The 13,818-nt window shown below is 38.4% G+C and overlaps 1 protein-coding gene across 1 annotated transcript in view; it reads left to right on the top strand.

Moving 5' to 3' along the window:
• The window catches only part of LOC125235622 (dopamine D2-like receptor), a 115,974-nt gene that overhangs the window by 87,935 nt on the left and 14,221 nt on the right, over positions 1 to 13,818 (top strand). The window contains exons 6-7 of the mRNA XM_048142220.1: positions 8,190 to 8,276; positions 12,901 to 13,065. Coding sequence (XP_047998177.1) covers positions 8,190 to 8,276; positions 12,901 to 13,065 — 252 coding nt within the window. The remainder of the gene's footprint in view (positions 1 to 8,189; positions 8,277 to 12,900; positions 13,066 to 13,818) is intronic.

Here is a 13,818-nt window from a genome sequence, read left to right as displayed (position 1 = left end):
TACAGAAAAAGGTACGGTGGCCAAGATGGCGTTACACCTTTCGAACGCTCGGCTAGATGGCGCTAATTATTATGGCGTTATTTGACATTTTAAAACATATCAAGCTAAGAATATTGGCCAAATTGTCAAAACTGAGGTTCAAAAGTTTTAAGCTTGTGTCAAGAGATGGCAGTCTATGCACTGTCATTATACATTTTACTTTGACAGTGACTTTCTATAATATTCGATCCACTTTGCATGTATACATACCATAATTACCATGTTAGTCGATTCGCTCTTACTTTTTGTATCATCGCGATGCATCGGTGCAACTTTCAGGCTTCCTCTGATATACTCGTTTTTTATCTTATCCATTCTTGTCACGCCACACATCTATCTTAACATTCTCATCTCTGCTACATGCAATCTCTTTTCATCCGTCACCTTTAGGGCCCAAGCAACCACGAACAAATGAAGATATTTAGTTTTTATTAAACTTTAACTAGGTACCCATCAGCGTTTAGGAGTTCTGTAAAATTATGATCTATCATATCATATTTATTTCATTTACGTTATTGATTTTGAATTTTGGACTAACGATTTTTGAATTATTATTTTATTTACTTTCGTTGATTTTTGTGGATATTTGTTTACCTTTTATATATTTTGTTTTTTTTTTTAATAGAATATGGGGAACCAAGTCAATCCAGCGATAAAAACTATGTTACGGAGAGGCCTTATTTAGAAAACTATCCATCACATGGATCATGGTAAGTACCGAATATTTTATTGAAAATTCACCCTCTGCAAACAGTTTACGTATTTCGTGAATGGTCAACTTTAGGTACTTGTTTTAAGCCCCAATAGCCAATGTTGACGTTGATTATATTACGTTATTACCTAAGGTATTACCAGCATAAATAAGTGATGATTTCTGTAGGTACCTTCTCACTTTTAATTGATTGACAATTTCGTATGACATTTCAAACAAGACGTTAATGTGACAAGGTATAGGAATCATTACATATTTAATATATGCCGGTGACTGTACCTACTTATAATATTTTCCTACGTATATGTAAAGAAAAATGTCCTTATACTCCTTATGGTAAGCGACAGTGGCTCGGAAACGACACAATTACGGGCACATGTACTAAAACAGATTAAACAAACCACAAATCAGGACATACAGTACTATAAAACATAACTTGTAATATAACCAGCTTTTGCCTGCGACTTCGCTCGCGTTAGAAAGAGATAAAAGGTAGCCTATGTCAGTCTTCATCACTTCAACTGTCTCCACTTAAAAATTCAAGTCAATTTGTCGCTCCGTTTTGCCGTAAAAGACGGATAAACAAAGAGTCACACTTTCCCATTTATAATGTTAAGTATGGATAAAACAAACCAAAGTTACATAAATTGCAAAATTGCACAGTTTACGCAACATTAAATACATGTTGATATTAGCGCAGAAATCAACAGTCACGAATCGTTAACTCTCTAACGTTAATACTTCTTTGCATTTAACTGCCACAAAGCTCAAAAAGGGAAGCAATAATTGTGTAGACAACCAGAGACTAGCTAAAAATAAAGAAATGTTCGGACAGACAAATAAACTGATTACCGGATATAGTCCGTGATTACCTTTTCATTTTTTATTGAGCTCCCGATATTTCGTTCGACGCAGTTGCATGCATCATGAACGCGGAAAACTGAAGATGGTGGGTGGATGTCAAAGTTGTGTAGACAGCGCGCGGTCTGCTCATTCGCGCGCTGGATGCTTTCGCTTTCAACGTTACCACTGGGCGCATTACACTCGTTGGTCTATGAAACTAGAACCCTGAATTATTCAAAACCCTTACCCCCCTTACGTTCACTAAAGTTATCAAGCCGATGGAGTTTGTTTGTCCCTTTCTATTACACCAATACGTCGGACGTAGTGCCAACAGGAACGTAAATAATATTCACAAAAAAAATTAAACCTTGCTGATTGCTGGGGGCACATTAAGGGTCTCTCCAAACATATTGACGCAGAATAGGCTGTCGCCGACCAAAAATCGCTCGTCAGTATGAACATGTGTACGAATTATGACGATTATGACGCGTACGCATCTTCATACTCATCATCCTCCTTGCGTTATCCCGACATTTGCCACGACTGATGGGAGCCTGGGGGGTTTGACAACTAATCCCAAGATTTGGCATAGGCACTAGTTTTTACGAAAGCGACTGCCATCTGACCTAGACCTGAAGGGTAAACTAGACCTTATTGGAATTAGTCCGGTTTCCTCACGATGTTTTCCTTCACAGAAAAGCAACTGGCAAATATCAAATGACATTTCGCCCATAAATTCCGAAAAACTCATTGGTGCGAGCCGGGGTTCGAACCTGCGACCTCCGGAACAAAAGTCGCACGTACTTACCGCTAGGCATCCGCTAGGCTACCAGCGCTTCCGCGTAAGCTTTAGCGTAAGCATCTTCATACTACCGAGCGAATTTTAATCGCCTAAATAAAAATAATAGGTATTTTTATTATATACCATATAATAATTATGTACCTAAATCAATTGTGACGTGTAATATGTAACAATATTATAAAAAAACCGGCCAAGAGCGTGTCGGGCCACGCTCAGTGTAGGGTTCCGTAGTTTTCCGTATTTTTCTCAAAAACTACTAAACCTATCAAGTTCAAAACAATTTTCCTAGAAAGCCTTTATAAAGTTCTACTTTTGTAATTTTTTTCATAATTTTTAAACATATGGTTCAAAAGTTAGAGGGGGGGGGGGGGGAACGCACTTTTTTCCTTTAGAAGCGATTATTTCCGAAAATATTAACATTATCAGAAAACGATCTTAGTAAACCCTTATTCATTTTTAAATACCTATCCAACAATATATCACACGTTGAGGTTGGAATGAAAAAAAATATCAGCCCCTACTTTACATGTAGGGGGGGTACCCTAATAAAACATTTTTTTCCATTTTTTATTTTTGCACTTTGTTGGCGTGATTGATATACATATTAGTACCAAATTTCAGCTTTCTAGTGCTTACGGTTACTGAGATTATCCGCGAACGGACGGACGGACGGACGGACGGACGGACAGACAGACATGGCGAAACTATAAAGGTTCCTAGTCGACTACGGAACCCTAAAAATGGTAACGGAATGGGAAAAAACTTGGGAGTCTTTTTTTTCCTATTAAGAGTGAAAAAGCTCACGATTCTGAGTGGAAACCACATAAAAATTTCCAAATTCAAAAAAAGTCGGGTGGACGTACAACTTTGACAAAAATAAAAATGTCCCAGATAACAGTTCTAATCAACATTCAACAATTAAAATGATTTATTAATAATGAAGAACTAACACGATAAGGTAGGCAAGCACGAATTCAAATTTGTGATTTTTGTGTTTATTGCCATCGCGCAGTCGGGGGCGGTGCCGCTCGGTCGCATCAGTAGGCCTAGCACATGATTGCCGCGAGAGTATGTCGCCGCGAGATAGATGACGCGTCTTCTTCTAACTGTATTAATGACATAAGGACGGGTAGTCTATCTCGCGGCGACATACTCTCGCGGCAATCATGTGCTAACCCTGCAGAAGTCCGAAACTAGAGAAATATAGAGAGCGCTCGATCGCGAGTAGCTACTTGCGCCGGCGGCGGACGCGGTTGTGTGCGTGCGCCACGCGCACGCACACAGGGCCTCTCTGTGGGTTCCACCCCCGTCAGCGCGACGGCGATAAAGACCTAAAAATCTCAAATTTGAATTCATGCTTCGGTATCGTATCCTCTTAAGGGTTAATTCGCCTTCTGAATTTGTTATGAAAGTGCGTGCATTAGTGACGAATCGCTTAGTGGACGCCAGGCTTCACATATTGCTTTTCGTTTTACCAACAACGCCATTCATTCATAAGTTTCATTAACTATACCATGTGGTTACGGAGTGCACACGAGTTGAATACGGCTACGTAACCAGTCTAAAATGTGCCGTCCAGACGCGTAAGAAGATCATGGTTCCGGAGAGCGCTCTTACACTGGTTTTTTGAGCGTATGACTAGCCCGCACTCAAGTGGCTATTCTAATTATATCACGTACGTTATGCACAGTCACTCCATCTAGTGACGAGAGGTAATAATACTTAGACGACTCAATAACGTTCAATGCGAGTTTGCTGATGTTGTATTCAGTCGTGTAATAAATTTTAGATTCGAATTTTGAAAAATATTGCATTGAATTCGTGTTTGTGTGGATTTGTGTATTAAATTAATGATATTCTTAATGCATGAGACTAAAATAATACCTTTGAGACCTTTAAATTTATTGAATAAATAGGTCATAATGGCTAATCGTGGCACGTAGCGCCATCTATGATTTTGATTTGACATTAATTATACGATGTTCCGGATGAGACCCCATGACTGTGCACACTTACGCCGTGTCTTGCGTCACGTCTCATCGCATCGTCTTCTTCCACTTCCATATCGATAAGGTTTGATTTCGTATGCGTCGCATCGCCGTCGCGCGACCGTCGCCCACGCAAGCCATCGGCTTATCAGTCGCGGTCGTCAGCCGCGTCCGTCAGACGCGTCCCATAATTTGTTTCAAGGTTCATACACAAGTTTTCCTTTCAATAGCAATAGCTAACGTAACGCTTGGCTTGAGTAATAAATAAAAACTGTATAGTTAAATTAATGAAATATGTATAAGTAGGATATTGAAATCTTCTTTCTTCGTTGAGCCATCACAGCTAACTTTAACTTACAAACGGCCTTAAGCACCTGCACTTCTGAAGGCGCTTAAGTCATTTTTGCTAATAAAAAAAAACCACAACGTTCTATGAACATTGGTCAAGTGCGAGTCGGTTTTCGACTTTTCCATACAAAGAACTCATGAGCGCCTGAACGACTATGATGGCAAAGTTAACGTTTCGCACTTTCAAAACTTTACGTATATATCTCGGAAACGATAAGAGATAGAGCAAAATGGACTTCAGATTTGGGCTTTCGGTGGCACAAATTCTATGTTTTCGTCAACAGACACCTTTTTTTGGACCGATTTGAATAAAATTTTGATCAGTCAATTTATAAACGGTCTTAAGCGCCTCCTTTTTAGTAGGAACTTAAGTCATTTTGTACAAATGAAAAAAAAATTGAACAAGTTCTAAAAAGAAAAAGACAGAAATGAATTTCTTTATACCTGTCCAACTCTCTTACACAATTTTAAGACGTTTAGTAACTACTTGCAGCGGCAGTGAGTGAAATTCGTAATCTGAGTTTTTTTCTCTTAAGTCCGACTTACGCTTGACTGTAGATTTCTAATAGGTTTTCCTGTAATCTACAGGGAGAGGGCTATCTCGTGTATTTTTTTGAAAATTTTACGCTAAGTAGTTTCGGAGATAAGGGGGGAATGGTCATTTTTTGCTTATTTTCTTAAATTACTTCTAAATTACCAAAACAAAAAATATAAAAAAAATATATTTCAGATGCTGATAAAACGCTCTTTCATTTGATATGTAACACAATATAGTTTTAATAACTTTGATTTTATATTTTCAATTTTACCCCCCAAAAGTGACCCCTGGGATTAAATTTCATTTAATTAAATTACATGTCCGTCTTTGGGCCACAGATTTACATACGTGTGCCAAATTTCAAGTAAATCGGTCCAGTAGTTTCGGAGAAATCGGCTGTGACAGAGGGACAGACAGACACGCGAGTGATCCTATAAGGGTTCCGTTTTTCCTCTTTGAGGTACGGAACCCTAATAAATGAGTATGAGTATGAGTATTCCGCGTCGATAAGTTTTGGGAAACCCTAACAGTCCCTTTCTTTTTGATATTCCACTTTCTTAGACTAAAATTGTTTGAGCTACATCTTTGAAAATACCTACATTGATACTCTCTTTCATTCTCGTAAGCGGAACGCTCAACTTTTCAAATCTGAAAGTATACACGCCAGTAACGTGGCAGGTCGCTTGGAAATTATTTAATGTGAAAGTTAGATTAAACACGAGCTTTTGGCGAGAATGAGATGTATATTAGTGTTCGAGGTTTTATTTTAGTCAAACATTTAACGATTTTAATGTTCGGGGAAAATGACAAAGAAACAAAGTTCATCCTCACTTTCTGGACACATGGCAATGGCTCTCGCTCGTTTTTGCCCAGAACATGCAATCGCGCAATCATAACGCAAGCGAAGCCACGGGCAAAAGCTAGTTATACCAAGAGTAGTCTTCTAGAAACATCAAGAGTATCGTTTGTGTATTTTATTGGTACTATTTTAATTAATGTAGTATTCAAAACCCCGATCAAGATTTAAAAAAAAGTGATGAGAACGTTGTCTTGTCTTATATTTTGAAGGATTAAAAAATTTGACGCCTTTGATTTGGTGCCTGTGTGGTGACGGGTTAAGAATTTGACCACCCCCTTTCTTCCCGTGGGTGTCGTAGAAGGCGACTATGGGATATGGGTCAAATTGTGGCGTAGGCGAGAGGCTGGCAACCTGTCACTGCAATGCCACAGTTTCGTTTTCTTTCAACCCCTTATTTGCCAAGAGTGGCACTGAAGCTTTAGTAGTTTCATGTGTTCTGCCTACCCCTTTATGGGATACAGGCGTGATTGTATGTATGTATGTAAAGAATTAGAATTTTAAAGTTATTCACTCTACCATCGCTTGACTTTTCTGAGCTAAAATTATAAGAGCCAGCAATGTGGCCACTCGCCTGGAAGTTATCAAATGTGAAAGTTGGATAAAAGCTCTTAGTTTGATGTCACATGTGATCGGGAACTTGCGGTTTCTGGCTCGGTGGAAGTTATTGAAAAACTATAACGTTATACACCCTGCTTTTATTGAATTCCGTTCACTTTAAGGGAAGGTTCTTTAGATCAAATACAATTAATTTCTCTAAGAAACTAGCGTCTTAACTCTTACGGTTAACGAGTTATTAAAAAATTAATAGTACATTACTACAGAGGCCGGGACAAAGGGCAACCCCATTTCCCGCCGAGGTATGTATAGTGCTTTTCTCAAACATGGTATGAAATAAATAAAGTCTACTGAAAATAGTAACTTTGGATGGCTGTATCTCCTAAACGGTGCGTCGTAGCGCAAAAATAATCGAATTTTCGTTCCCCTTTGATACCCCGTATACGCTTATAAAAAAACAAAAAGTTAAAAAAAAACGAAAAAAATTTTTTTTGTATAAAAACGCACCCAAAATCAAATATTGTCTAGGGCCCGTACCAGTTGCAGTTGGCACGTCTATAAAGCCCCTTAAAGTTTTTTTTTAATTGGCTAAATACCTGGATGTTATGTCACAATTATCTGTGTTTGGAAATTAAAAAAGAAGACTTTGCCGGCCTTGGCCTGCAAGGTTTGTATGAAATTCCATTATCTATCAATCGTCCTAGCCGCACCTGCAACGTCATACTTCGCTGCCAATTATAAGGCACATAACATCAATATTTCATACCATGTTTGAGAAAAGATAATTACTGAACACGTGTGTGACAGCCTTTACCAATTCCTGATGTTATTTGTTTTGACATGTGCCGCTGCCGTCAATTACTTGACACTAACTTGAATGCTACTCACACTAATAAATTCATTTGGTTCCTGATTCCCGTCGTTTTTGCGTCGGGGTTTAAAACAATTTCCGCCGGTATGGCGTAGTCGGTAGTGACCCTGCCTGTTAAGCCGCGGTCCCGGGTTCGTATCCCGGTAAGGATATGTTTGTTCCTGAGTCATGGATGTTGCCTATGTATTTATACATTTTGTATATAATATATATCGTTGTGTGAGTACCCACAACACAAGCCTTCTTGAGCTTACCGTGGGACAGTCATTCATGTATATTGTAAGAATGTCCTGTATTTTTTTTTCAAGTTATTGGGTTTGACTATTCACCCTTCCATATGAAATACTTAATCATTTCCGCATCATTCAGGGGAAAAATTACAAACTGGGTACAGTCGTACCCAGTTTGTCATTTTTCCCCTGCGTTTTTACATGCAATTAATTTTCCCTTTTGAGAATACGGAGGCATAAAGTACGCCATTTGTACCTTATTATGTACTGTTACCTCCAAAAGTGCATGGAGAAACTATGTATGAATGAATTGATGAATTCGCCATGCACTTCTGCAGCTGATAGTACCTACCATAAGGATTTTTATATAAATACTGTTTTTCTCTGTCCCACAGCTCTGACAGAACAGAGATGGGCGTATACGCAGACGAGCTGGCAACGACGCGATCCGCGAGGTTCATGCTAGCGGCCGTCGTGGAGGAAACTGGCCTGTAGGTATACCGTTCTCTCTCACACAGCTTCAGTAGGACAGAGATGGGTGTAGACGAGCTGGCAACGACGCGAGGTTCATGCTAACTGCCGTCGTGGAGGGAAACTGATCTGTAGGTATATCCTTCTCTCTCACACAGCTTCAATAAGACAAAGCTGTTCTTCCATTCGTAATATCCGGCTGACCATGAAATTCAAACATATAGTGAAACTTGCAAATCATTCTAGGTGTGCATGTACCTAGCCTTATTTTTATACAATTTCCATATTTGACAGCATCTGATGCAGGGGCGGATCCAGGGAGGGGTCATGACCTTCCCTTGACCCTGGGCTGCGTATATAATTTGACCACGTGACCCCATTGAAGCCAGGGCTGATCATTCTAAGCCTTGGCCAAACATAGAGCGTTTTGATAGCGTAGCGTCAGCGGAGCGAAATGCGCATTCCGCTCGCAATCCGCGATCGTTAGTTCCCGCCAGCGTCCGCTGCGCGCAACACCAGCGCCCGGAGGCGGCGCACCGCTATCATTGCGCTCCGCTAATGCTTACGCTCTCAAAACGCACATGTGTAGCCGAACTTTAAGTTTGTAACTTTAGGTGTACCTATTTAAAAAAAAATGTAAACAAAATTAAACCAGTTGAGGTTGATAATATTATACGACCAAATATGGAGGTTAAAAATTAGGTCGCTTAGTGACCGATCCGCTTGGTTTAGTATTTGGTTGGTTGACCAACAAATGTAACTACCTACCCGAAAATGTACAAATGATTATTTAAGAGTTTTGAATGATTCACGGTTTTTTCATTAGACTTATATTGACCGGGATATAGACCGTGATTACCTTTTTGATTTTTGTCGAGCTCCCGATATTTCGACGCAGTTGCATGCATCATGATCACGGAAAACTGACGAAGGCGGGTGGATGTTAAAGTTGTATAGACAGCGCGCGATCTACCCTCCTTCGCGCGCGTCGGCTGCGTTCACTTTCAGCGTTACCACTGGTCGCGTTCACACTCGATGGTCTGTCCAAACACACTACACTCACAGTGTCACTACGTTTGTTCAATTCTGACTTCACCGGTTTTTTACACAAACAAATCACTGGATTCCATACATTAGATAGTTTGAAGCCATCCTCACGATTGAAATTTTTATATTTGTGAATCTCAATGGCTTCTCTTACCAATCTCGGTATGTAGTGGCGTTCCGTCGAAATTACCTTAGGACTATGCAACTCGATCCAATGATTTGCACCCGACTCAATGAGATGTTGAGCAATAGCAGACTTGCGAGTATCGTTCTTTTTGACTGCAGCAATGTGTTCTTTAATTCTGCAGGCAATAGTGCGCTTGGTCTGCCCTATGTAAGAACTGGATCTGGATTGGATCGAGTTGCATAGTCCTAAGGTAATTTCGACGGAACGCCACTACATACCGAGATTGGTAAGAGAAGCCATTGAGATTCACAAATATAAAAATTTCAATCGTGAGGATGGCTTCAAACTATCTAATGTATGGAATCCAGTGATTTGTTTGTGTAAAAAACCGGTGAAGTCAGAATTGAACAAACGTAGTGACACTGTGAGTGTAGTGTGTTTGGACAGACCATCGAGTGTGAACGCGACCAGTGGTAACGCTGAAAGTGAACGCAGCCGACGCGCGCGAAGGAGGGTAGATCGCGCGCTGTCTATACAACTTTAACATCCACCCGCCTTCGTCAGTTTTCCGTGATCATGATGCATGCAACTGCGTCGAAATATCGGGAGCTCGACAAAAATCAAAAAGGTAATCACGGTCTATATCCCGGTCAATATAAGTCAAATGATTATTTGTTTACGTTTTTTCATAGGTACAGTCGTTCATAAATATGTGTTCATGTTTTCACCTTAACTCGTCGCAATAAGGTGAAAAAATGTACACATATTTATGAACTCGACTGTACAAAAGTACAGAGTGCCTATAGAAAATGACTCATCATCATCTTAAGGCCTCGTACATCTTGACAGATGATTTAAACAGCGTCTGAATGCGAGAGACTCCTCTCGTAACTATAAAGACCCATCCGAGAGCGACATGAACGTCCGCATTTCTTACAATTAAATTGAGACCCAATCGCCGAGGAGACAATATCGCCATTGTGTCTTTTTGCAGAAAGTGACAAATAGTACATTACATCAGAGGCCGGGAAAATGAGGATTTCCGGCCAAGTGGGTATATACCGGGTAGGGATACGAGGCCGGGAATCCGTTTTCACGCCGAGGCATGTATAGTGCTTTTCTCAAACATACAATGAAATAAAAAAAATGCTCTAAAGGACAATATTTTATTTATTAAGTGACAAAATACAAATACACTCAAACGTCAAGTGTGACAAGTATCCAGGTCACACATAAACTAAAAAAAAAAGTGACATGACAGTACTGACACTACTGACAGCTTACTTAAAAAAGTTACTTTGCAGGCCTAGGCCTAAAAAATAATATGAAATCCCTTTACAGTCCTCTCCAGTTGTTGCGCCCAAAAAGCGATACTCCCAGCCCATTTTAAGGAACGTAAATACAATATTTCATTGCATGTTTGAGAAAACAATTATTACACGTAAAAAAGTAGAAATAAAGTTATTCTATCATCTCACATAAAAAAGTTACAAAGAAATCTTACCAAGTCGTAAAAGTTTTTCAAAAGATTTCATTCATGTTCTAACATAGTTGGGGACTGTGTCGAAAAACTTTAAAAACAACTATGAAAAAACTTTTCGACACTGCCTCGGGTTTACTTGGATAATAGTTAGGAACTTTCGGTTTATTTACGAAAGATTATTTTCTTTTAAGAAGTTGTCAAAGTGTTTTAACCCTTGTCTCATCGATATTTAGATACCATTGGGAACTTTAAAATAATAGTACATTACATCAGAGGCCGGGAAAATGAGGATTTCCGGCCAAGTGGGTATATACGGCCGAGCGAGCGTGCGAGCGAGGTGGGTAAATAGGGATACGAGGCCGGGAATCTGTTTTCACGCCGAGGGCATGTATAGTGCTTTTCTCAAACATACAATGAAATGAAAAAAAAATGCTCTAAAGGACAATATTTTATAAAAAAGTTACTTTGCAGGCCTAGGCCTGAAAAATAATATGAAATCCCTTTACAGTCCTCTCGAGTTGTTGCGCCCAAAAAGCGATACTTCCCAGCCCATTTTAAGGAACGTAAAGACAATATTTCGTTGCATGTTTGAGAAAAATATTTTATACCATGCACGAAATAAAGCATCAGATAATTATAAGAAAAACATGGACAGAAGTTATTTTTAAATCCAATTTCTATTTAATACGAGTAAGTCAGGTAGAAATATATTAAGTAACTGAATTGACCTTGACGTCACTCAATTCGATTTCGTATTAATTCCATATTAGCAAGTCTTTCAAATTCGTTTTGACAGTTCTTAAGAGGGCTTTCGTGTTAAAAATAGTGAAATCGCAACCGAGCGCTCGATCATACCGTGTGTGGTATCAAATTAAAGGGCTTTGCGAGTAGTTTATAAATATATATCACATTAAAGGACTTTTTCTACGTGGTCTAACAAAATATAAGAAAATGTCCAAAAGTGGTAATAATTGTACCGGTGAAGGCTCGTTTTCAAAAAATTGGCAAAAATCAATAATAGCAATTTATAATCACTAAAGCATAACAGCAATTTAAGTAAACGTTGCAGATTAATTTAGTACAAAACTTACTTCGATGTGATGTAGATTTTCAAAGAAATTGTCACTTAATTTTAGGTAATTTCTGAAAAAAATTGAATTCGCCTTAGGCTAGTTTACTCTTTTTCAAAAACCTAAAATAAAAATCTAGTCTGAAATGATTGTGGTACAGGATATACGAATTATAAATTTACCCGTTTTAATATTCAAAATTGTCCAAATTTTACAAATAAGATCGACTGATTCAGCTCTATACGTGCGTTTTTCTAAACGTGCATTAGAGAAAAATTCATAATTAATTTAGTGAGATAGTTTTCAAAAATCCAGTCTTATAAAAATCAAGATAATAAGATGCTCTAACTGGAACTTGAATTAAATAAATCTATTGGATAACGGAAAGTGTAGTATTTCACCGACTAAAACTATCAATTTTACATTCTTTTGACGTTTTTTTTGAAAGCAGCCTTAAAAGTAGTCTATTAAATGTTATTCCTAATGAACACCTTTGATCGACAAAAAGAGATAAATTAGCTGCCACAAACTTATGAACTGACTAAATTTAAAATTTTTGACAAGTCAATATTTTTAAATTATTATTTTTTTTTATTTGATTGGTTCTATATTAAAAGTTGTTTAAATAGGTAGGTATTACATATTCACCCATCTGATTAGCACTAAATTCACTAACAGTAACGATACCAGTACATACATACAAGTTTTTCTCTGTTTCATAAACTCCATCGATTGTATAGGATTTCAAAAGGACACTAGCATTTGCTTACATACTGTTATATTATATGACAGTGAAACTTAACAATAATATGGAACGAATAACTTAGATAAATCTTGAACTACAATGTGTTAACCTTAACCTCGGCATGGCGTAGCAAACAAGCACCCAGGCCGTCTAACCATCTTTCTCTCTGCAGGATCATGGCCAACCTGGCGTCCCCAATCCCCATGATGGATCCCAACACAAACAACGACTCGGGGTATGCGCCCTCGAACCTTGATGGGGAGACGAAGGAGCATAGCCCCCCAGCGTCCCCCAAGGAGAAGAAAGAAAATGGGGCGCCAAAGAAACCAGAACTGAAGTAAGTAGTCCTTCCTTGCTTATATATCAGTGTTAGACAGCATCGATTCCCTTGATAGACCCCAACAGGAATAACGACTCGGGGTATGATGCGCCCTCAAACGTTGATGAGGAAACCAAGGAGCATAGCCCCCCAGCGTCCCCTAAGGAGAAAAAAGAAAATGGGGCGCCGAAGAAACCGGAGCTAAATTAAGACTTACTTTTATATTAGTCACATCCTACTGATCCTACTTATAAAAAATAAAAAAAAAAACATTTATTTCAAGCTAATTATTGCTCATACAGTTTGATTACATGTGTACAAAATTTATATTAAAATTATAGTTAAATTACATTAAATTAAATTAACATTTAAACATAAAACTAATTAATTAAAAATTAAATTAACGTTAACACATAAAATTAACTAATTAAAAAAATTTAACTAAATTAAATTAAAATAATTTACATTTATATTTACATCATCATCATCAATCATCGCCAAGACGGTGTTAGCTGGCCCTCACGCGCTGCACCTTATGTCACAGTGTTAAAGAATGAAAACGGGGTACTGAAAAAAACTGCGCAATAGTAAGACTTCTTTAAATATTACTTACTAGTCCTATACTCTATCTTAGCCTTAATAGAAGTTTGCTAAAGACTTTTTTTAATAATAGTTACTTTCTACGTATGTTTTATTCTTAATAGGGCGTCGCTTTTCATGAGACATCACCGAAAATGACTCGGGGTATATGCGCCCTCAAATTGTTGATGG

This window comes from Leguminivora glycinivorella, chromosome 17 (genome assembly GCF_023078275.1).
Source record: "Leguminivora glycinivorella isolate SPB_JAAS2020 chromosome 17, LegGlyc_1.1, whole genome shotgun sequence".
Taxonomy (NCBI): Eukaryota; Metazoa; Arthropoda; class Insecta; order Lepidoptera; family Tortricidae; genus Leguminivora; species Leguminivora glycinivorella.
This window is presented reverse-complemented; position numbering and strand designations above follow the sequence as displayed.